This window comes from Aptenodytes forsteri, unplaced genomic scaffold, assembly GCF_000699145.1.
Source record: "Aptenodytes forsteri isolate BGI_AS27 unplaced genomic scaffold, ASM69914v1 Scaffold82, whole genome shotgun sequence".
NCBI classification, from domain to species: Eukaryota; Metazoa; Chordata; class Aves; order Sphenisciformes; family Spheniscidae; genus Aptenodytes; species Aptenodytes forsteri.
The window spans coordinates 6,145,083-6,168,320 of NW_008795490.1; the positions used below are offsets into that span (position 1 = coordinate 6,145,083).

Below are 23,238 nucleotides of genomic sequence, written 5' to 3' on the forward strand. Positions count from 1 at the left end.
CTCTTTAGTGCTTGTGTGTATTAACAAAGATAATAGCATTATTGGGTATTAAACTGTTTATCTAGACTTAACAGACATAGATAATTGATACAAGTGACTCTTAGAGGGTGTCTTTCCCTCTTTCCTCTTAGGGTTGTGATATTTTGTCTTTTCAGTAAGATGAGATTAGAAAGGGGCATTTTCGTCTCAACCAGTATGACTTTTCCAGTCATGGGGCCTGTAGGCCTGTGTTCAAAACTAACTTAAGTTTCTTTATTGTTTTTTTTATGTTGACTGTACAAACAATGTGAAGGCACATGGCCAAGTGTTAACGGACAATATGGTGAGACTGTCTGAAGAACAGGACTGTCTTAAAATCTTTCCTGTATCTGAAGTAGTGCATGAAAGGTCTGAGTATAGCAAAATGTGGTCTTCACATACTATTTGAAATTTCTTGAAGAGGTGAGGAGAAGAGATAATAACGTATTCTTTTTTCCCCTAGGCCCAGAAATCCCAAATCTACAAGACCAAATAAAAAAAAACATTCCCCCCACTCCTTTACACCATCTCTTGGTGACAGTTAAAGCCCTATCTGGGACCTGGCTGCAAGCTCTCATCTTGTTTGGAACCACTCTCAGAAAAAAAGGAAAAAAGAAAAGAACAAGGAGTTCTTTCATGTGAAACAGACAAGGCTGCTGTGACCTTGCTAACTGTTCATATTCCCTGGGTAGCAGAGACACTTAAATGGTGACTTGTGTGAAGACAGACACGGTTATTTTTCTCTTCAAGGGTATGACACAGTGAAACGTATCACCAATCAAGTAAGAGTGCAGGCACCTTGTAAACACTCAGACCACAGTATACCCTACAAAGTAGTATCCATCGTTCTGGATGTAGTAGAACCATAGGACAGGAGTCTACAAAATAAGTGAAGTTTGAGGAAAATGGCCTGTGAATTTAATCTAAACTTCCTTAAGGAATTGGAACGAGAGGCTGTTCTGGAAGTCCTGTACCGTGACCAGATGGTGAGAAAAACAGAAGAGGAAAGAATAAGGTATCTGCCGTTCCCCTATTCCTGTATTTCTGTTATTTTTTCAGATAGTGAAGAGTCAAGAGTACAAGAGAAGTACTCTTCTTCCACTTTGCTGTCCTTCCCTAGTCCTGTATTTCTGTTATTTTTTCTCAGAAGTACTCTTCTTCCACTTTGCTGTCCTTCCAAATGTATTCCATTGTATTACTTGTTGTTAGCTAATGCCTTTTTATTCTTTGGGAAAACTAAGGGTTATACAGAGCCTCTTGAATTTACCATACTATTGACTACTCTACAGTAAAGATGAGCAAATACTGTTCAGTGAATAATCTACTTGATGAATTTTACTTCTAGCCTTCATAGAAAGTTCAGTTGCTGCCTGTATTTTTTTCTATGAAGGCTTTATAGCATTCTCATCATGTTCCTATGTATGCCTATATAGTCCTGGTAACACAGAACACGTTCAGATCTTTGGCTGGCTTATTTAACTTTGTTGTGTCAAGGCTGGAGTTAAGAATCATTGGATACGTGCTCATTGTGCTGAATCCATTACTGTCCCTTCTCACGTACAACACAAGCAAGCGTACCACACTGTCTCGGAGGTTGTTACTAGTGTCAATAGGTGTCACTGTCAGGAAAAGGATTCTATTTAATTATTTCACACTATGCAAGTATCTCTGTCGTGAAGGATAAGGGATAATCCTCCAGCATTTTATTTGCTTTATATCAGGGCTAGGGCAAAGATTTCCTTGCAGCTTGTTCCCTGCTTTGTCACATTGCATCCCCATGTAAAATAGGGTATTTTTGTTGCTGTTAGAAATTTGTAGTCTCTTAAATGCAGAAACTTGAAGTTTGTTTACAGCAAACATTTATGTAAGTATTACTGGACATATTAAATGATTGTGAAAAAAAAGTAAAGGGTTATAAAGAAAGTCTGAATTGGTTAGAAAATCCCTGACAACTGTTGATGATGTAGCTAACAAAAACGTAGGTCTTGATTATTGGTACATGTAATGGAAGCAAAGTTAATGAAAGGGAGAGGTTTCAATATTTTGGTCTGATGTGTTTTTTATTTAACTTTCAGATGATGCATTTGTTATGATTATTTTTACTTGATAGAAGATTTGATTCTTGGATAAATATGATAAAAACTATCATCAAATGAAAGGGAGCACCAGTTTTTGTATGTGAATACATAATCACTTGCATACACAATTTCGGTGCCCTGCCCTGAGCATGCATAACTGACACGAACAGAACCCCATTTATACTAGACTATTACTCTGTTTGTATGCACAGTTGTGGTTCCATATACAGTCACAGTGCAAAAATGCTGTGTGTAGACGCCTTCAGACAGTGCTCAATTGAGGTCAAACTTGAGGGCATATCTCCCACTAGTAATGATATTGCACAACCAGGGTGTTAGCTGGAGACTTACTGTGGGGGTTTTGGTCTATTTAATTTTTTATAATTTTTTTTCTATTTTTACCTGGGGGATTAGGAAACTGAAACTGCAGCTGCAGCAGCTTCGGTGGAAAGGGGCAAGAAGCATAAGCCATGAATACCAGGAGAGATCTTGCGCTCGCTGTCAGAAATCGCTTGGGTTATTGATGAACAGAGGTGCAGTATGCAACGGGTGCAGTCATCGAGTGTGCTCTGAATGCCGTGTCTGCCTGAATCCCTGCCTTTGGAAATGCACCGTCTGTTACGCTCATGGGTAAGAAATGTTACTGGTTTGGATAGGTGCCGGGTTACACTGGTTATCCAGTGGATGCACACTGGTTTTGTGTGTATCTGTTGCTTTAAACAATTAATGAAACAAAGCTTCTGGCGGAATGAAAATGTTGGATGAAGTCCTGGTAGCAATGAAATCGATGGGAATTTTGCGTTACACTTCATGTAGTCAGGATTTCCCTTCCTGTATTTAGCAAAATGGATCCTCAAGGTTGGCCAGAGGTAGTGTGGCAAAGATGGTGACAGCAAAGCATAGGAACAGTCGTTAGTTTCTGAACTGTAGATAGAAGTCCTGCCCCTGACTCAATACTGAACCAGTGCATCCTAACAAGTTGCTGAAGGTGCTGTGTTTTGGTGTAGTATAGCCAATTTCTTGACAATTTCCTAATCATTTTTTTTTGGCCTCATACTACAGGAATGGGGAACCTGGACTGATGAATAATGTGAAGTCATATTTTATATAAATTTAAAAAGCAAAAAGCATTAATAACATTATCAGGAACTGTTTAAATGTGGTCAGAAATACAAATTTATTTACTTTAAATTAGTTGTTTTTTCTTTTACTGTGTCACCTTGCTTTTGTTCTCTAGGAAACAGGAAACAATCTTTCTTGTACTGATTGGTACAATTTTTATATCAAAATACTCCATCGTAGTCCCTCCTATTCATCAGAATCTTTCTAAACCAAATGGTTTAGCTATATTTCCACCTTTGATGAAAAAATAATAGTATGTAGACAAAGAAAGATAAGTTTGAAAATGAATCAACAGCTGTGCTGGATGACATATATCCCTGTACAAAGGGTGAGGATTTGGATGAAATTTTACTTTATGCCAACACAAGATTAATGCAGCACTTTACTCCCTCTTAAGATGCCAAACTGAGATTTAAATAATGCCTGAGAAATGTAAGGCAAGGTATTGGTCTTAAGCTAAATGAATTTCTACTACTAGCTTGAAGTAATTTTCTGTAGTTTGGAAAAGACTATAAACTATCACTAAAAATACGTTCTCTGAATCCTCAGTTTATTTTGCAATTTATACATAAAATAGGCAGATTAGCTCCATCTATATTTGATACAAAGCAGTTACTAAATTTTGATGCATATATTTCACTGTCTCTGCTTCTTGCTATAAGTACTAAAAGGAAAGGTTAAAAAGTTAAAAACTTTCCATATCCTCCTCTAGATACCTCCCTCCACTTTCTTTTCTTTTAAATTGGTTTCTAGTTATTTGGTGGCCGCAGTAGAAATCCCCTATAGAGAGTAGCTAGTTGTTAAGCTGCCTTGTATAGTGCTGCACACCCTTAATTATTTCATAAGCTTGTCCAGATATTTAATGGTAAAACCAGGAAAGCATTATTTAAATGAAATAAAAGACATTTTTACTTTTTCTTGAGGAAATTACTTTTTTTGTCTTGCTAATATAGAGGAATTCTTCAGCTGTTATTGAAATTCTCTTTATAGCAGAGAAACAGCACATTTTATCTTGTTTAGTCACAATGCAAAGTCCATTAAAATCGATCAGACTTCTTCCATTGCCTTCAGTGAGCTTTACATCAAGGCTGCAAATCTCAAGAAGGGTAGGGAGTGCAGCAGTGTGGTAAATGCTACTCAGTGCCTTTTGTGTACCCTGGTGAGGGAAAAATAGGGTGACTAAGAAATGTAAGAGCTGATTTTCAAGTCCTGAGCAACTGTAATTTTGAGTCTTGGTTACCGCTAGAGTACATTTTCCTGAAAAAAACATTATCAGCAGCAGCGCTACTGAGATTCTCTCCTAGACACTAGGGTTCTGTTTGTAATGAAGATGCTTAAAGACCTCAGTGGAAGAGCATGCAGGGATAGGTGAATGTTCATTGTTTACAAAATAAGAAATTTAAAAAGCCTTGTGGACTGACAAAGTTTGTATCTTTCACCTGGAAGAGGCATCTCTTATGTAAACGGAGTTGGTATAGTGTGTCTTTTAAAGGAATCATGTCTTGTAGGAGTCTAGAAAGACATTTGCTTTGAAGGAGGTTAGTCTGTTTTACCTGACAAGGATAGTTCTTTATCAGCTTCGTTGTCACACTTTTGGTCATAGCTTACACTCTTTAGTCAAAAAAAAAAAAAAAAAGAGTATTTCCAGATCTGTTTTCATCCTGTGAGTGGTCTAATCATCATGTGAGCCTGTGCAGAACTGGAGATTAAACTCTGGGAAGATAACCATGGGTAGTGGGAGGAACATTAAAGGAAGGCTGGAGATGAGAATCGAGGCACTACCTATGCAGAGCCCTTGAAGATCTAGTGCAACCAGAGATTTCAGACATTAATAGATCTCCATCCAAAGTAAATAAGTATCCTGTCTCAAAGTTATTTTAACCTAATTTTCAAAGTCATCTGTGTTCAGTTACACACAAGGATCTATGGTTAGGCATGTAAATAAATAGTACAACCTACACAGGTAGTGAATTTTTTGAATATTCTGCATTGCTACTTACAAAGGTATATTTTAAATGCCTAAAATGCCTTAAAATTAAGCCACAGAAAGAACTAACAGCATCCTATCTATAGTTTGTCTATTTTAACATAGAGTAAGGTGAGGTGTGAAATGGCAGACCCAGGGGTTTTGTTGCCTGGCCTTTGGTGGATATCAGTATAGCTCTCGTGTTTAGAGATTTTGTTTTCTTAAGGAGGCAAGCCCTACATGAATTTACTGTCTGTATGTTGTCGCCAATTTCAAGGAAGTTTGGCAGACGGAATGATAATAAAGAGACTAATTTTGTAGAGGAAAATGAACTACTGGGTAGAGAAGAAAGTTTAGCAGTGCCTGCACTGAGGAAACTTTTGCAGTGGGACTTCATCCTGTAATAAGCATCAGAAAATCCACAAGGAAGAGAGATATTATATATGCCCTAAAAATCAGTAGGACAACTAGATGAGAATTTGGAACCTGAAGACTCCAGAGAATCCTCTCTTCAGTTAAAGAATTTTTCGCCTCTTTAAAAATGGATGAGTTCAGAGTGCAGGCTTCATCTAATTCAGTTGGAGACAACAAAATGCAAGAGTCAAATCTGCTGAAAATCTGCTCTTGACAGAGATATTTAGTCTGATATAATTTTATACTTGTTAATCACTACTTTTCTCATCCTGTGATCCTGGTGCCTGTGTATGACATGGACATCATTGATGTTAGCTTCCACAAAATGGAGAGAGATAGACCATGAAGCCATCGCACCGTCAGGGTTGTGGAGCTCAGTGCTCCCTGGTAGCCATCCCAAGCTCTGCTTGGGAGCATATCCTCTATCACTGACTTTCCCTGCTCCTCAGACTAGGCTGCAGCTGTAAGCAAAGGTGTCAGCACAAGTGCCTGGGGCTGTTATGCAGCTTGTTGGTTGTATAGACTGGAGTGGACCCAGGACTCCTGGCTTTGAGCAATGCCTAGAGCAGTATGTATTGCTTTCCATGGGCAGTCCTGCATAGCAAAAAGGACAGAAAAAAAATGGAGGGGAGGAATCCTTTGTTTGCGGACCCACAGCAAAATCAGTCAATGGAGTGAGCAGTCAGGAAATCCTGGTTTTATGGTAGGATTAAGAAGGATTGTTGGACTGTTAAATGGTTATCAAACATTTGAATAATTGCACTTTGGAAAATGTTGATTCAAATGTCTTTTGCTTGTTTTTCAGAGATGTGAAAGTAAAGACTGGTGAATGGTTCTTTGAGGAACGAGCAAAGAAATATCCAGGTGAAGGTAATTGCTGGAACAGACCATAAACTGCTGTGTAATGTGTAGTCCTCATCTAAGTGAAACACAGAATGTGGTCTGCCACTGTATTTAATGTTTCTTCCACTTGGTTAGAGATTAGTCAGAAATTATCATGCAGTGCGTCTGTCTATGCACTAAATAAAACATGAATACAAACTAGCAGAATGCATTTAAAAGTATAATTTATATTGTATGAGTAATAAGAATAAGAAAATTGCTGGCCATATCCATTTGAATTAATGAGCGTGTAAGGCTTCCAAGAAATACAATTACATGAAATAAATATGTTAAAATATATGTGCAGGAAGGAAATGATCTTGCATCCATTGTCTGTCAAAGTTAAAACTTCAATTGTTTTCACTGAGAAAGTTCTAAAGCTTAAAGAAATGACAGAATGGAATAAAGAAAAACATGTATAGCTATAAATCAACAGAGAGCTAAATGCTTACTGTTTCTTCACTTTCAGCTAGCTGCGCCATTGCCTTGTCTTCAGTCTTTTCATTGCAATTAAAAATACAAAGCCCTAAAAGAAATTGCAGAGGATGTGGATGGATTGCCCTATGGGGAATGTGTTTCACCAGTGAAGGGGCTGTTAGTCTTCGTTTTCACCTACAATGACTAATAAGGTGGAGAGGATTTCCTTCCTCTTTCCCTTGAAGCACCGCTTCAGATAGGCAACTATTTCACTTTGTGCCTGACTGTAGCTAAATGTTAGTTTTGTTTCCAGTATCTGCATGGTATCTAGATTTAAGAATAGCTGGTAAAAAGGAAAGCACTGGAGCTTAAATATCTCTTGGGGAAACTTGAATAGGAAGAAGTTTATAAATGGAAGAACGTAATTGGGCAAATTTTGGGTAGTACGTATTCACGGAAGACAGCAGGTAGCATGTTAAGAAACTGAACTACAGTTCCTGCTAAAACAATTCATTTAAAATTTGAAAGATTTCACTGAATTCCATTCTAGCTAACACAATTTCTGATTAAAGTATTAGTTGACTGATCTTTTAAAGCACAGTTGTATCCCATAACCGTTGTTAGTAATTTTCCTTCATATTCTTTTCAGCAAGTCTAAAGCCAGAAATTTTAACAATCTCTCTCAGTTACTGGAAAATGCTATGTTGTTCTCAGACACTGAATCTGATATTGCAAGATACTGACTGTCCCTCTTTCCAGTAAAATAAATGAGTTCTCGCCTTGCATTATCAAAGCTTTGTGGGTGCTTGAAGCATTTTGCTTAGTTAGTCTAATAGTAATAGTGTTGAAGTCACAAAGATCTAAGTATATATAGAAGATAAGCTGCAGGGAGAAATATGTTTTGTTTAATTCCTTTGATTAGACCAACTGACATAATTAAAGGGGTTAAAAAATGGCAAACTCTTGAAACAGCAGCCGTAGTAGTTACCTATCCTTCAAGCCTGGAGAGACAGTGCCCTCCTCTGGTTTAAAAATATAACACAAGTGAAGTATTCATTGTAAAATAAGTTTAACTGAAAAAATACATGTTACAGTGAAGTTTTCTCATGTTGCAGAGTAAAAAAAAAAGTTACATCAGTATGCTTTTTATTAATTTTGTGTGGTTTCTACCTAAAGAATAAAAATCATATTTTCATAAAAGTGGTAGATTGCCTTACTGACTAATAAATTAAAAATCTAAGAAATCATTTAATGCTGCAATAAATCAAGATACCAGATATTACTTATTAATAACAGAGCATTAAGTCTGGAGTTCTGATTTAAATTTGTAACATCAATAAGTTGATTATTGTTTCTACCACCACCAAGGTCTGCTACTTATATCTAAGTAATATGTTATAATTAATGACATCTTCAGCAAAGTATAGATCACATGCTACTTTCTGTATTAGGAATGATTAGTGACTAAAGCCACTCCAGATATTTTCAGTTGGCCATTTGTTACATGCATTTAGCCCTTCTTTCTGTTGGCAGTCACTCAGGAGCAAACTACATTTTTATGAGTCTTCATTGTTCGAGCACTTGCTCCTTGGTGTTCTTTACGTCATGTGGCTGCTCACCTGAGGAACGTGACATGGTTGCTATTTCCCCACAGGGGTGGCCTTAGCAAAGGGTTTTGCTCATGTTTGTGAGCTAGTCATGCATTTTCGTGATTGTTCAGCTCTCTAGTAGGAAAAGTGAAAAGAATTTTTCATAAGATGCCAGAGATGGCCTTGTGCCTACTCTTGTACACATTTTCAAGCTTTCCATAGCGTTTGAGTTTTATGGTTGCAGTGTGCTTTAGTGCAGTGGGCCCACCTCCTGGACCTCAGGAGGCTGAGAGCACTTAGCAACCTGTAGGAATAGGCCTGTTAGCATCCCTACATGATTGTCCTCAGCATTTGTGAAGAGCTGGTCTGAACGTGTCACCTGCGAGAGGTGAAGGTGAAATCATGATAAGAGTTTCTGATACAGGAGGAACTTGCGTGTTGCTTGGCATGTATGCTGATACATCAGGTGGGCGTTGATTTCACTCCTGACTTGCATGTTCATAAGCTTCTGTAATGCAGGCCAGTTCCTAAAAAGGCATTGATTTTAAAAAGTATTATACAGGTGTTAGTAACTGCTGTTGTTGCTAAACGACCTTTGGGTGTTTTTTTTTCTCCTACACAGGCAGACATGAAACAGTTGGTGCAAAGCTCTTGAAATCTTATCAGAAACTGAGGTAAGACTCATAAAAGGACTAATGGTCCTAGGACACTGAAAATTTGTATAGGCGATATATTGTATGTTATAAACCAGCCAGCAGTTTGTATTTTTTAATTATGAAAAATAAATTTTAATACTTTTGGAGTATAAATGATAAAAGCATAGAAAGATTACCATTTTTATCTGTCAGCAACCCATAGAAAGGGTCTCAAGTACAAAAGAGAGTACTATGTTTAGAGTAATAGTTTATTTACTTGAAATGAAGGGACGTGCAGTATTTTTGTTATATCTGCTTATATTTTTTGCATACCTGTTTACACCATTATCTTCCAAATTTACACACTACTTTTGAATGATCAGAGATGAAAATTATTTACTAGGTATAATAGCAATAGCATCATTATTTGCTCAATGGGAGGTAGTGCTGATTTGATAGCTTTAGACTTAAGAGTAGACAAGAAGCTTTGTATTCAGTAAGGCGCGTCCACTTACCAAAACTTAAAACAAGTGAAAAATCCAGTTTACACTGAATAAATACTTTGACTTGAGGCCTAAGCATGACCATACTTGTTATTACCAGTGATATATAATGAAATAACAGTCTACTTAAACTACATTGTATAAAAGAAACCTTCTTCCTTAAAAAAAAAAAAAAGTAAAATAAGATACAAAGAGATGGCCTCAATTTTATGATAATTATCTGTCAAGGCATAGCTGCAGAAGACAGAAACTTATAGTCAGCTAGATATGATCCTAACCAGGGCTGCATAAGGACTTGCTTTTACCTAGATGTGGTAAAAGAGAATCAAGAAGGAAGTTCACCGGCTGCCTTTAGGGTCTGTGATTGTGCCATGATAACAGATGCAGTCAGATACCAGATTTTTTTTCACAGACCTGGGCTATTTACAACAGATGAAATGACTCGAATGCTGTAAAGGGACTCTTAACAGCTCTGGGCCCAGGCAAGGAAGGATCCTTTTAGTATTGTAAATAAAGATGACTGTTTTCTGCAAACATCTCTGAAACAGAGATGGGGTGCATTACACAGGAATTATGTTTTAACATTCAGGACACAGACTGTAATACTACCAACTGTATAGAAGCCTAGGAAGCCTGTCCTAAATTAGGTCTTCCTGATTGTCTTAAATTAATAATTCTGCCTAGAGCAGCCCAAGATTGATACAAAGGTAGTCCTAACTCTTACAAACAGGCAATAAGCCTGTGCTGCAACTCTTAAAGACACAGGATCTCAGCCCAGATCTTTAGATTGCAGGAAAGACAGATAATAAAGATACTGTGCATGAATGTGGTTTATTTATCCATCTATTAGCATAATATATTAATTGTTGCACTGTTTATTGTCTCTTAAATTTCTAGTAAAATTTCTGTCGTACCTCCAACTCCACCTCCTTTCACAGAATCCACAGCAGGAAGCAACGTGATGGTAAATGTACATATCTGCAAAATATACATATACATACATCTCTTAGGGTGTCATTCATATGAAGAGGCCAGCCACAGAAGTGCAGTAAATAGCAACTGCTGTAGCATCATATTGCAGTATAAATGCTGCCTTATGTTCCTTCGTCATTTTTTTTTATGCTGCATTGGTAGTAGGAGAGAAAGGTCAGAGTCTATCATGAGGGATGTTTTCAATTAGTTTTCAGTTTTTGAGGGAAGTCATTAACCCTCTCTACTTGGCACTAGAATACGGCACCCGGTTTTTGGTGCCTTACTACAGGAAGACTGAGATCTCCTGAGCTCCCCTCCAGCCTGAAGGATCCCACGATCCTATGATATTCAATAGTCATTTCTAAAGCGATCATTCCATATGTTACTTTCATTACTGAGTGAAAAACAGTGAATTTTATGGTTGTCTTTGCAATACAGTTTCTAGTAGACAGAATAGTAGGACATGGCTCAGAACTCATTGAAATTGCACTAAATTACTATTTCAGTTCATTTTGAACTGGGTCCTGAGGCCCTGGTTTTGAAGCCCATTGCAATTCTGTAAACATTCTAATATGTGCTTACCTGGAGTTTGATGAAAACTCTTTGATTCAGAGGCACAGGAGCATGTGTAATAGATAGGACTTTCCTACTTGAAGTATCAAGTACATTACAACAAATCAGTGATGTAATTAGTTGTATATATGAAATTGCTATGTGATCTTCCTACAAGGAGTTCCACTTATATATCAAAGAGTATGGAACTGAAAAGATTATTTTCCATCTTCATACGTTAGTGTGACAGTTTTCAACCATGTCAGTGTATGTCCTCAGATGTATTTGTCTACAGAAGTGAGCAAAGGGCTGCAGCCTTACCATCTGATTGTTACGTGGTCTGTAGATATGTGATCATGGAAACGTTAAAACAGCAAATATTTTGTGTTTTCTTACTCTTGGCATCTCCCATTTGCAGGAACTCACACAGTCTAAAAGTTTTAATAAATCTGTGGAGAACTTGTTTTTGTCTCTCACAACACATATAAAAAGTAAGTAGCTTTCACTGCTTTGTCATTCTAGAGTAATGTAGTCAAATGTTTCAGTATTTTTGCCAAAGTATTGGCCAAAAAATAGTTATAAACAAAGGGTATTGAGTAATGGCTGAAATGACTAATGCCAAGATTGAGCCAACCTGAAAAATAATACAGTAAGTCTAATTCTCCTTCAGTATTCTGCTAGTTGTTTAACAGATGATACCAACCCAGAATGCCTTTCTTGTAAAGATGTGAAAAGACTGTATAATGTTATTTTTAAGTTTACTGGGTGTTCAGATGCAGTATATTTAACTCACGTTAGCACAGCGTAATAACCACTTTCTACTGTAGTGATCTTCGTGTTATCTAGTTGACTGAACCCAAACTGACCCCATCAAAGAATCTATGATGTAATGGAAGCAGAGGTTAATATTTTCATTCACTGACAGTCTTCAAGAGGACTTCCTTCCTCTTTCTCAGTCTGTCTAGTTGTGTGGTTTTTTTCAGTGCATACTTCTAAGAGCCAGCCAGTCCTAACAACTCTTCTTTCATTCTGATACTTTTGGTTCCTTCCATTCACTTATGCTGCCTGCTGTTCTTTAGGGTGCAGACTGTGTATGTGCCTCTAAGGCTAACTACACTGAGGACAGCCAGCCTTTGTGAAGAACAAATTAAAGGCGTCAGTGACCAGAGGAAAACAACTTCTGAGCCTTATGAAGATTACAGGGGCTTGCAGATTTGCATGTATTTGAACGAACCTTAGTGTTTTCTAACTAGCTTCATCTTAGACAACTGCAAATGTGAGATTAGACCTGAATAAATTTGGCTTTCGTGCCTTTCTGCCTTTCCCCCTAACTCCTGTCTTAGCTCTTGTTTGGTCTTTCCTCTAACTTCTTCCACCCATCCTAAAGGCCTGTTCTCCTTTAACTACACAAATTTAATGTTGTGTCTGTGTGAACACATGTTAAAGCTATGCAGAGACACAATGGCTGTCTCCTCTGAACAGAAGTGTACTGTAGGGTGGCGTAGGATACTTTGTTACTGGAAGCAGATAGCTGAGGCAGCACAGAATTGGATGCAAAGTAATTTTTTCTGCTTTCTGATAGTTTGAAGCCTGGTCATATCCCACAGTTACTGGTAAAGACTGTCAGGACTGCAGCAAGCTAATTTAATAATTCACTGCTACCAAAAGGAAGGTCCCACTCCTCCCACGTCTTTCTTCTCTCTCTGTTTCTGGCCTTATGCTGCCATCACTTAACTTGAATTAGCACCAGTGTTTCTGGACCCCTCTGGAAACTGATTTAGCTAATTAAAAGGGCAGAACATTAACCCTGACAAAACACATAGGTACTTTTCTGCTGGTTTAGTGAGTTAAATAGGCTCAAGGTAGGGTATATATGTTGGAGCCTGCACAACAGAGGGTGCTGGGCCGTGCGGCCAGGGGCCAGGGTTTGAGGAGGGAAGAGCAGTGGTTGCAGAGAGGATGGCAGCAAGTTGTTAGCTCAGTTCAGCTGTATGTGAAACCCCACTCAGTTACTATCATCATCCTCAGTTAGGACAGAACATTTTAATTAGTGAGGAAATAACAGGCTGTTGCAATCACTGAAGTCAGTAATTAAAAAGCATAGGAAGTCTTACAGAGAGAGAGAGGCTTGGGCTTCTTGACCTAAGAAAACAGCTCTTGCAGTCAATATGGCCTCTTAATGAAACCTGGTACTGTGCTGATAGATGCTTTCGGTCACGAGTGTCTAAAGTTAGTACTCTATATCTTATCTAGATAAAAATGTCCTGGTTTGCAGAGGTATTTAATACACCCAGCTCTTGTGTATTGCAGTAAATAAACCTGGAGAACCTTGTTATGCCTCTGATTCTATCACTGGAGCCAGTGTGTGTGCATGTCTGAGAGCAGCGGGGAAAAAAGGATTAGCGTGTGCAGCACAATGCCGCCGTCGTACAGTCTGCTCTTTATGCTGTTACCTCCTGTTCCAGCGTGGTTTGGCAGCAACAGGAGATGATATAATCCAATGGTTGCCATTTGGTGAATATAAGATGAGTTGCTGGTTGTAGTTTTATTTTCAGTGCAAAATCACCCTTGGCACTAGAGTTAGTGTCCGTTGTACTGACCATTTGGATAGAGAAGCCAAAGGAGGAATAGATATGAAAACTGAACAATCATTTTTTTCTCACAGTAACCTGTTCTGTAACCTATTCATTTTAAGAGAGAGTTAGGCAAGCTTGTGTTTCTGCTTCTACTGCTGGTCAAGCTACTCCATTAGATCTCTCACTCCAGTCTCTTATGATCTCTGATTTCACTGTGTATTTTAAAAACCTGGTTTCATTTACAGTCAAAGATGACTTAACTGAGCCTGCCTATGAATATGTCACGTGATGCCTTAATGGTGTACACAGAGTACAGTAAACATCTGAGGACTGATTGCTGCTAAGAACAAAACTAATGCAAAATGGCTTTAAAAATCACGCTTAAGAATGCCATTGTTTTTGAATACCATAATGACATATTGTCTGCTGTCTGAGGTTCCTCCATAGAGGCTCACGTTGTGAGAGAAGTATTTATTTCTTCTGTATGAATTAAACATATGATAGCTGTTTCATGTACCACTTATAAGTTATTAATTCTTCATGAGAGACTATCTGGGATTTACAACAAAGTCTGCTGCTAAACCTGCTAGTTTTCAACTTCAGAAATCATGGATGAGTGCTGCCCTTCCCTTTAAGTGAAGTTCTGACTGTACCCTGAGGAATAAGAAGCAAAAAGTGGTGCACTAAATGTTCAATTGTCCTATAGATTTATTTTACAATAAACTAGATGTTACTGAAGTGCTAATTCAGTAAGAAACTGAAGTATGGACACAAGCTTATCCATATGAGTAATGTTACTGAAGTCAATGAGGTCTACTCATGTTCTTAAAATTATATGTGGTTTGGGACCAAAGGATGTAATATCTCTCCTTTCATCCATATTTTGGTTAAATTTCTAAATATTTTCCAATATGCTCTGCTTTCTAATTTCCATTGTCATGTCGCTTTATGTTGTTACAATGATCTTGCTTTTATCCTGAACCAAACCGAACTGCTTTACAAATCAAACATATATAGGGACTGTAGTAGCTACTTCTGCAAGGAAACTGTACTTGATAGCATACAACAATTCCTTGCAGCAGCTATAATGATAGGAAGCAAGGAGTATAATTTCCAGTTGAAACAGCAGGAAAGATTTAGGTAGGCAAAATATAATTATACAAAATGGGACAAGCACTTGCCTTCCCATCTGTTTCTGACTCTTAGGAGATCAATACTAAAATTGCAGGATGAAAGTTTGAAAGCTACAGAATTAGCCTATAAATCTACAGGATTGCTTGCAATGTTTGTCATAGTGACTTCTCTCTTTATTTTCACTTCAGAAATCTCTAAGTCCCAGAATGATATGGCTGACAGACGTCTCCTAACCACAGATTATGGGCAGAACATGGAAAGAAGGAAGCAAAGAAGGAGCCAGTCTGACACTGCCATCAACATTACAAGCAGGGTATCCGTATTACTATACACAGTCTCTAACTGTAAGGGCTGTTTCAGGAATGGAATATATTTGTAAGAATAATGACTTAGGCAGTGGAATTTTACTTTTATTATACGAGCAGGGCTTAGCTGATGTTCACTGACAGTGGCCAGAACTCTGATTCTTCACAAGGTTTTTGACTGAGTCTACACACTTGATCTCAGCCCAGAGCTGAAATGTTAGACTGAGATTTTACAAAGACCCTCACACAGGTAGGGAGAGGATGGGTCATTTTGCTCTCAGGTGCTCACAGACTCTCTTGAGGGTGATTGATGTCTGCTCTGTGTGATTGTTGGGCTGCAGGGAGGTGCTCTGTCTCTTGTCCTCCTCTTGCCCCTCTTACTGCTGAACAAGACCAAGCTATGACCGTGCAAAACCCATCCTGACACTTTCTGAGCACTTTTTAATTCGGCAAGGAGAAAATGTTGACTGTTGTTAGTTGTTGGGCAACTTCCCTTTTCCTTTTGCTTTGGTTACAATCTCTAGCTTTCAGTGTTTTCTTGAGAAGTTTGAGAAAAATCCAGTCATCTGTTTTCCCACAAATTGTGCAGGGCTGAAGGTGATGTCATATATCTGCTTTAAAGTTACACTGAAGATTTTGTTTTGTACACTTTCAGCTCTCAAGTGACTGAACTTTGTCCATATTCAATTTTCCACATAGTGGGTACTTACTGAATCGCCTTGTTCGTCTGAATGAGGTAAATGCGGTCTGCTAAGTGCCTGAATTAAATGCTGAGAAAAGGACCAGACCTCATGGCAACTATTACTCACAGCTACCTTGGTGCACACTTTTCACTTTCCTCTGAAGTGTTAGGTGTTGATAAATGGAAGAGACAGGATGTCAGACCACATGGACTAGTGGTTTGAATTGGCCTAGCAAGGTCTGTGAACTCTGCAAAATTAGTTCTGGTATTTTTGTATGCAATTATATTATAAACAAAATTGGCAACAATTATTAACTACCCGAGTGCTGCTTTCATTGTGGCAAGCCACACTTCAGTGTTACTTTATTCCACTGGCAGAGCACTGCTCTTTAATGCATCAAAAACCATCAGAGTTGGAGATAATATAAACTCAAACTATGCTTCATTGCATGCTGATCACACGCAGCCTGTCATGTGTAAAAGATGCATATGGATTCTTTGGCTTGAGAAATGTATTAGTAGGAGATTCCAAATTATTTGTGTGGGTTTTTAATTGCCCATTTAAAGATTTAGGACTTAACTTATGTCCACCCTTTGCATTACAGATTTTGAAAGATAGATTTCAATGTTGTTTGTGTGTCATAGCTCTATTTCTCTGAGTCGGGGAGCTTCTGTTTCATTCAAACCAGTTAGACTATATTTAAGGTACAATTTTAGTTTTGCTAGAATTACTGTTGATCTTTTTTTCTTGTGAATGTCGTCTTTGCCATTTAGGTTTTTTTAATATTGAAGGAAATTTCACTTGTCTGTCCCTGCACTTATAATATGGCTTTTTGTATCTTTACTGTGGTTTTAAAAATTATTTTTAATCTCTGTCGATGGTACTATTGCATTATTCTTCCATTTATTTTTTTCTTTTCCATCTTTGTTTTCCTTTAATAAGGATAGCTGTTTACATCCATACTAGAACTATGACTTAAGCTTAGGGACAGAACCTGTTTTAAATTACACTTGCAAAACACCTTATTACTCAAATTTGTAACAAAATATGATGTAGAAATCTTACTTGTTGTTATTTCCACCCCAGAAAGAACTTTCATTTTCAGAGAATGAATTGAAACAGTATTTTTTTCCCCTAGAAAGTGTGCGTTTTTCTCCTAGGAATGACTGGGAAGTAACAGCTGTAACTCTGCCATTTTGAATGTGCAGGGTATAAGACTGGAGCATCACTTCAGTCTCAAGAGCACTATCTGTTTCTTAAGTAAGTTTTCCAAATTTGTGATATGTTTGGAGCTTGATTCCTTCAGATTAAAGTTGAAAGAGATTATATTTAACTTCAGTAATAGTGAAAAAACAATCCAATGGCAAGAACTACCAGCCAGTGTAAAATCTGGATTTAGGAAGTTAATTGAATAGTGTTTTCTAGGACTTCTCGCCATCAGAATGTCTAAGTTCATTAAAGGAACTGCAATTATACCTGCCTCACTGGGGGAACAAGCAGACATGTGCAAGCTTTGGAGGCTGTGGTGCGTCGGTAGCTGTGGGTTACCCCTCCTGTGGCAGCGGATGCATGCTGCTGCAGGCATTAGAGCTGGGCTATGTGGGAGTCTTGCTTATGTGACCTGATGCTAAGTTTAGCACTGGTAGTTATGTTGCCTTGTCAATCACTTATATTCTGTTTAACACGATAGAGAAGTCTTTCTGATCCAAGTAGTAGCTAAAATTCAGTGTGTAGTAGGTTGTTTTGGTTAGCAAGTGAAATTGGTGGTGTTTCAGGTTTTTATAAAGCAGAAGACAGTTTCTCTGCTGAGAAATATGATATTTTGGTTTTGTTTGGGGTTTTTTTGAGACTATATTCTGAATGCCTTTTCTGCCTGTTTCCTTCTCACAAGGGAATTTAATGAATTCTTACATCTGTTCTTAAGGTAGGGCAGTTATTACACATAACAATTTCTGTGTGTTACAATAACAGCATACTGGTTTGGATTTTGCACGTCCTGTTTTTTCAAAAGTAATACATTATCTCCTCCGTTGTCCTCATTCTTTAGTGCTTTCTGCTGATGGTGCAGGAGGGGTTCCCAGGTCTGTTGAATATATATGATCTGTTTTCTTCTATGCAAAGAAGTCCCAATCCTTTTGTTGATTTGGTCACACTATATTCTTTCTAGTCTTTCAGGTAACCCCTGTTATACAATTTTTGTGAAGAAATTCTTTTCTTAGATCCTAACCCTGTAAAATTTCTTACCTCACTCTTTTCCTACCCATTGAACTGTGAACGTACTCTTCATGGATTGTATTATCCAGGGGTAGTGGTGTGCCAGAATGAGCTAAAATCTATTTTCAGCATATTTCTAGCCATATGTATTAGTCTTTTGACACTTCATTCTATTAACTGTTCTAATTGGTAACAGAGGTGGCTGAAGGTAAATCTCAGGGAGTTTTGCTACTATATATCTTAATTTTCCACAAATTACCAGGGTTTTCATGGGAATATTGGAAAGGTGAATGGACTTAGCCAAAGCAAAGTCAAGAATACCACAGAAATTTAAACTTTTTCTATAATCAAAGCTAAATAAGAACTTGTGAGTGAGTCTGTATTTTCAACTCTCTTTCAACCTATATTCATTCTTGCATAGGTAGACATGGGCGTCATGCATATTGCAAAATACTGTTTTTAATTTTTCTAATTTCCTGCAGGCAAGATTTATTTATTTTTTCTTGCAAAATTACTGTTTTGTTGAAGGCTAATAAGGCCTTTTATTAGTATATTGCTACTTTTGGTGTGTTATTAGTAGACTGTTGTTAGTAATTGCTGTGGTAGTGATCCTTAGATTAGGTGATGGTATGTTGATTTTAGAAAATTATGAATATAATGAATGTACTACTAGCTGGGATGAGAGTTGTAAATCAAGATTTAAATTACTACGTTGTCTTTGAAAGTGTGCCACCTGTTTGACATTGATCACAGTGAATTGTAGCCATTTACTGAATTTTCTTCTGATAACATTCCTGAAGGAATCGGGGCATTTTTCTTAAATTAAAAAAAAATTACTTGCTGAATTTCTTACAGATGAAAAGTACACCCAGTCTTCAACTGCTCATCACTGGTGCCCAAAATGACAGTGAAATTCTGACCAAAAGGAATTGCAAGGGGGAGGAAGACATAACAACCAGTCCCACAAGCGATGCAGTTTTCTGTGATGGCAGAAAACATGTAAGTTGAAGGGTGAAGCACAACAGAACAGGTTCCTAATGGAGACAGATATAAAAGATAAGATCTTGTGCAAAATGTTGGTGTATTTTGGATTATATTACAAAATGAAGGAAGAATTTTACTTGAGTTTGTATCTGATGAAAGGCTGACTGCCTTTAGCGTGGTCCTCATAGTAACACTGTGAACTTTTCGCAGCATAAGCCCAATCAAATTAATAGTGGATAATTGATAGATGGATGTACCCATTAATAATGAATAATTGATAGATCAGCTTCCTCTGAATTTTGCAAATGCAACTAGCGTTCTTCCCATTTTATATTAGGGATGGTATCATGAACATGGTTCTTTCTAACCTAGTAACTATCTTTTTCTCTTAAAACTTCATTCAGCTGAAGGGTTTTGTTATTCTGCAAGAACTGTGGTAATGGAAATGTCAGTGGAAATTCAAATGTCAGAATGTCAGTGAACGAAGAAGAAGCTGACAGCGACGGAAGCCAGGGGAGCAGTTCATAGGTTTAGGGGATGGCATTGAATCATCATCTGATGGATGGCATTTGAATACTGCAAATGAGAGAGAAGGAAGCCAGTTATAAATTAATTCAGCACGTGCTTTAAAGTCTCTATGATTAACTGTGGAGGCTAATTTCTATGTATTAGTGATGAGGTTAAGCAGGGTGAAGCATCCAAAGAATCCATGACTGATACTGTAAAGAAGGGAACTAAAATGACTTCTAGGGAATCAAAATTAAACCAGCCTGCTCACTTTGCAGATGAGGAAAAACACACACAAGGACCTTGGTGATCTCTCATAGTTTACTGCACTGTGGAGTCTGAGGTGTTAAACTGACAAATGGATAACAATTTTGGATGACATTTGTGATTCTAATGACAACCATTTGAACTGGGCTATAGACAGCCCAGGCTTAAAAGTGAAATATTTTCTACTGTCTTACAAAGGGGAAGGTCAAGTTCCATTGAACTTCCCTTTATGGGTAACTGTTGGATTTTGATTACCGCTCCATGAAAATATATCTTCCAAAATACCAGATGTCATTGATTCCAGTCATGCCAGCAGGAGTGCAATACATGAAGTCATTGCTAAATCCCTGTTCACTGAACCAAAAGGATAAGTGATTACTACATTGAATGTATGTGACTCCTGATCAGGTGGTAGACATACATAGTGATGTTCAGTCCAAACATCTTTAATCAGAACACCTATCCAGCCTCTCTAAATAAATAAGAGGTTCTGTGGAATAAATATTAGGGACTTTTGCAGAACTTTTTTAGGACATATGAGCTAAGACAAAAATCTATTTGCATTCCTTCATCATGAAGGATTTTGGTGGAAATTAAGCATTTTCTGGTCAGATGAATAAAAATATGTCAGTGAGTGAGAGAGCAGAGCTGAACAAAGCTGCAAGGGAGATTGATTACACTGATACACGTCTCATGGAGGGAGCAAGATTACATGCAACAAGCATCAGGTCAAAACAGTCATAACACTTCCTATGACTTCCTCAATAAGCACCTGACCCTTCTTTTGTCGAGTTTGTATGTTACTTAGAGCTTATAAGATAGAGTAGATGATAGCTTCTTTAATCTAATTAAGCTTTTGGTGTGAATTTTAAAATGAATATTTGGCAAGCTGCACAAATGAAGAAGAGCATCTGCATGGAAGAGAGATGCGATCTTATAAACACTACTCTGCACTCTTAACTGCTGGGTTGTGCAATGCAGAACTCCTTGGTTAACCAGGCCTGCGTGGGTTGGTGTTTATTTTCAGAGGGAGGAGTGATCTAGCACAGATATCTTAGCAATCTAGGGCAATGTTGCTGTGAGATTAATCACAACAACAATTGTGTCTTTGTGACATATGCTATGTAAAAAGTTTCTAGGGCTCACCTTAAAGAATATCATTCTAAATGAATGGAGACCAAACTATTTTGACTGAGTTGATAATTTGTTACAGTGAAGGCTAGATAGCACCATAAAATTACATGTCTGTGCTGGGCCACAGAAAGGATTATAGTCTCTTTCTTCATTGCAGTTTCATGGCCTCTGTAAATGCTAGACACACATGTTGTTTATATATGTGGATGGACAGCATCCAAACCTTTGCCCCATAGGTGAAAGTAGATGAAGGGAGAACAAAGTGACTGAGGTGAGCTAGGAAACACCTTCTTTATGCACCCACATACGACAACTGGATGTCTTCATATTTTAATCTTTCCTGAACAGTCTGCTGTAGTATGGAGTATGTCATTTTTACATGGAATTGGGGGATCTTGTAGAATATTTACTGGATGTGCAAGGCCACTTTTGTTTCCTTTAATATATGATAGAACCTAACATCTCGGCAGTGTACCCTGCTATGAGCTATGTATTAAAAGCAGTCTAGTTCAATGCAGTAGAATTGCAATTACAGTCATAATTTTCAGGGCTGTTACGGAAGCAGCAGAATGTTTTATACAGGTTACCTTAAATCTTCGTGATCTGCAGTAGCTCTACAGTCATGTCTGTAAAGATACTGACCTTTGAGGAGAATAAATGTTTTGTCCTGTTTGATCTGAAGCTACTTTTCCCAAACATTTGTCTTTTCTTAGGGGAGTTTGTATAGTCTTAACAGCACCGAGTCTGGCAATTTTGGCAAGGCTAATGTTACGGGAGAAATAGAGTTTGCCATAAGATACATCTTCAAAGCTTGCATCTTAGAAATTTGCATCAAGGGATGCAAGAACCTGGCTTATGGAGAAGAGAAGAAGAAAAAGTGTAACCCGTAAGTATTTTGTAGAGAAGGAGAAAAAAATAAGGAAAATATTCTGGTTTTAAGATACTTATGTGTGCTGTGATTGAAATTGATTGAAGTGTGATGGTATGCCATATTAGCACTTTCAGAACATCCAACATATATACACCAGTCCTTTTTACATGTACACACTGCAAGACAAATAGGTTTCATACCAGCGCTTATTCCATTCAGACCATTTTCTGCTAGTAATTGTCTCTTTCTCTGCCTGTGAACAGGCAGTTGGGTATCTGTGTTGCTGATGAGCACCTTTGGATCTTGAGAATAGCTGTTCAGATTTTAACTCTTAAGTTGTGCCCGCAAAATTAATACATAAGTGGATGAAACATGGGACGTCATAGAATCATAGAATCATTGAGGTTGGAAAAGACCTCTAAGATCATCGAGTCCAACCATCAACCCAACACCACCATGCCCACTAAACCATGTCCCTAAGTGCCTCATCTACACGTCTTTTAAATACCTCCAGGGATGGGGACTCCACCACTTCCCTGGGCAGCCTGTTCCAATGTTTCACCACTCTTTCAGTAAAGAAATTTTTCCTTACATCCAATCTAAACCTCCCCTGCCGCAACTTGAGGCCATTTCCTCTCGTCATGTTCCTAATTCATCTACTGACTCGCTGTAGATCACTGGGTGATTGCTATACTACTACTGTGCTTCCATCTTCTGTAATAAGAATAGAAATTTCAGATACTGCAACACATTTTAAATTCTAAAGCTGTTTAATAATTATGTATTATTGTAAGAGGAAGAAATACCTACTTCTGCAGATAAAATATGCCATAGAAATTTTTGGTTGGATAGTTAAGCCTTGATGATTTGTCTGTTTATTACTAAATGATCCTCTCTGACCATGCAGCAATCATTCATAGAAAATGTAACTACCGGTTCTTGCCCCTGCTGTCACACCGTGTTCGAGCACCTTGAGTGACCACACTGGAACTGTGGAGTTGCAGTCACCTTCACCCAGAAGGAATATGACTTTTGCACATCTTGCAGAGGACGTTCATAAAGATGAGCTTGGTGATGAAAGGAGCCTTGCTGGAACAGCAGCTCGTGAAACGGGGCAGTTTGAGAGCACTTCAGAAGTGGGTCAAGGTTCTTTAAGTCCCCTGGTAATTAAGCCAGGCAAACAGTTGCAGGAAGCCTGAAAGGCAACATGGGAAGTGCTGTGTAGTGAACATTATGTTCTCTGTTGGTATATATTTATATATTTCATAGAATCATAGAATAGTTTGGGTTGGAAGGGACCTCTAAAGGTCATCTAGTCCAGCCCCCCTGCCGTGGGCAGGGACATCTTCAACTACATCAGGTTGCTCAGAGCCCCGGCCAACCTGACCTTGAATGTTTCCAGGGATGGGGCATCC

The 23,238-nt window shown here is 38.0% G+C and overlaps 1 protein-coding gene across 1 annotated transcript in view; it reads left to right on the forward strand.

Moving 5' to 3' along the window:
- Positions 1–923: 923 nt before the first annotated feature.
- SYTL3 (synaptotagmin like 3) overlaps positions 924–23,238 on the forward strand; it is a 30,630-nt gene continuing 8,315 nt past the window's right edge. Inside the window, exons 1-9 of the mRNA XM_009281445.2 lie at positions 924–1,033; positions 2,511–2,726; positions 6,404–6,468; positions 9,109–9,160; positions 10,522–10,588; positions 11,567–11,639; positions 15,047–15,171; positions 18,916–19,059; positions 21,666–21,838. Of these exons, the coding sequence (XP_009279720.1) occupies positions 924–1,033; positions 2,511–2,726; positions 6,404–6,468; positions 9,109–9,160; positions 10,522–10,588; positions 11,567–11,639; positions 15,047–15,171; positions 18,916–19,059; positions 21,666–21,838 (1,025 nt within the window). The remainder of the gene's footprint in view (positions 1,034–2,510; positions 2,727–6,403; positions 6,469–9,108; positions 9,161–10,521; positions 10,589–11,566; positions 11,640–15,046; positions 15,172–18,915; positions 19,060–21,665; positions 21,839–23,238) is intronic.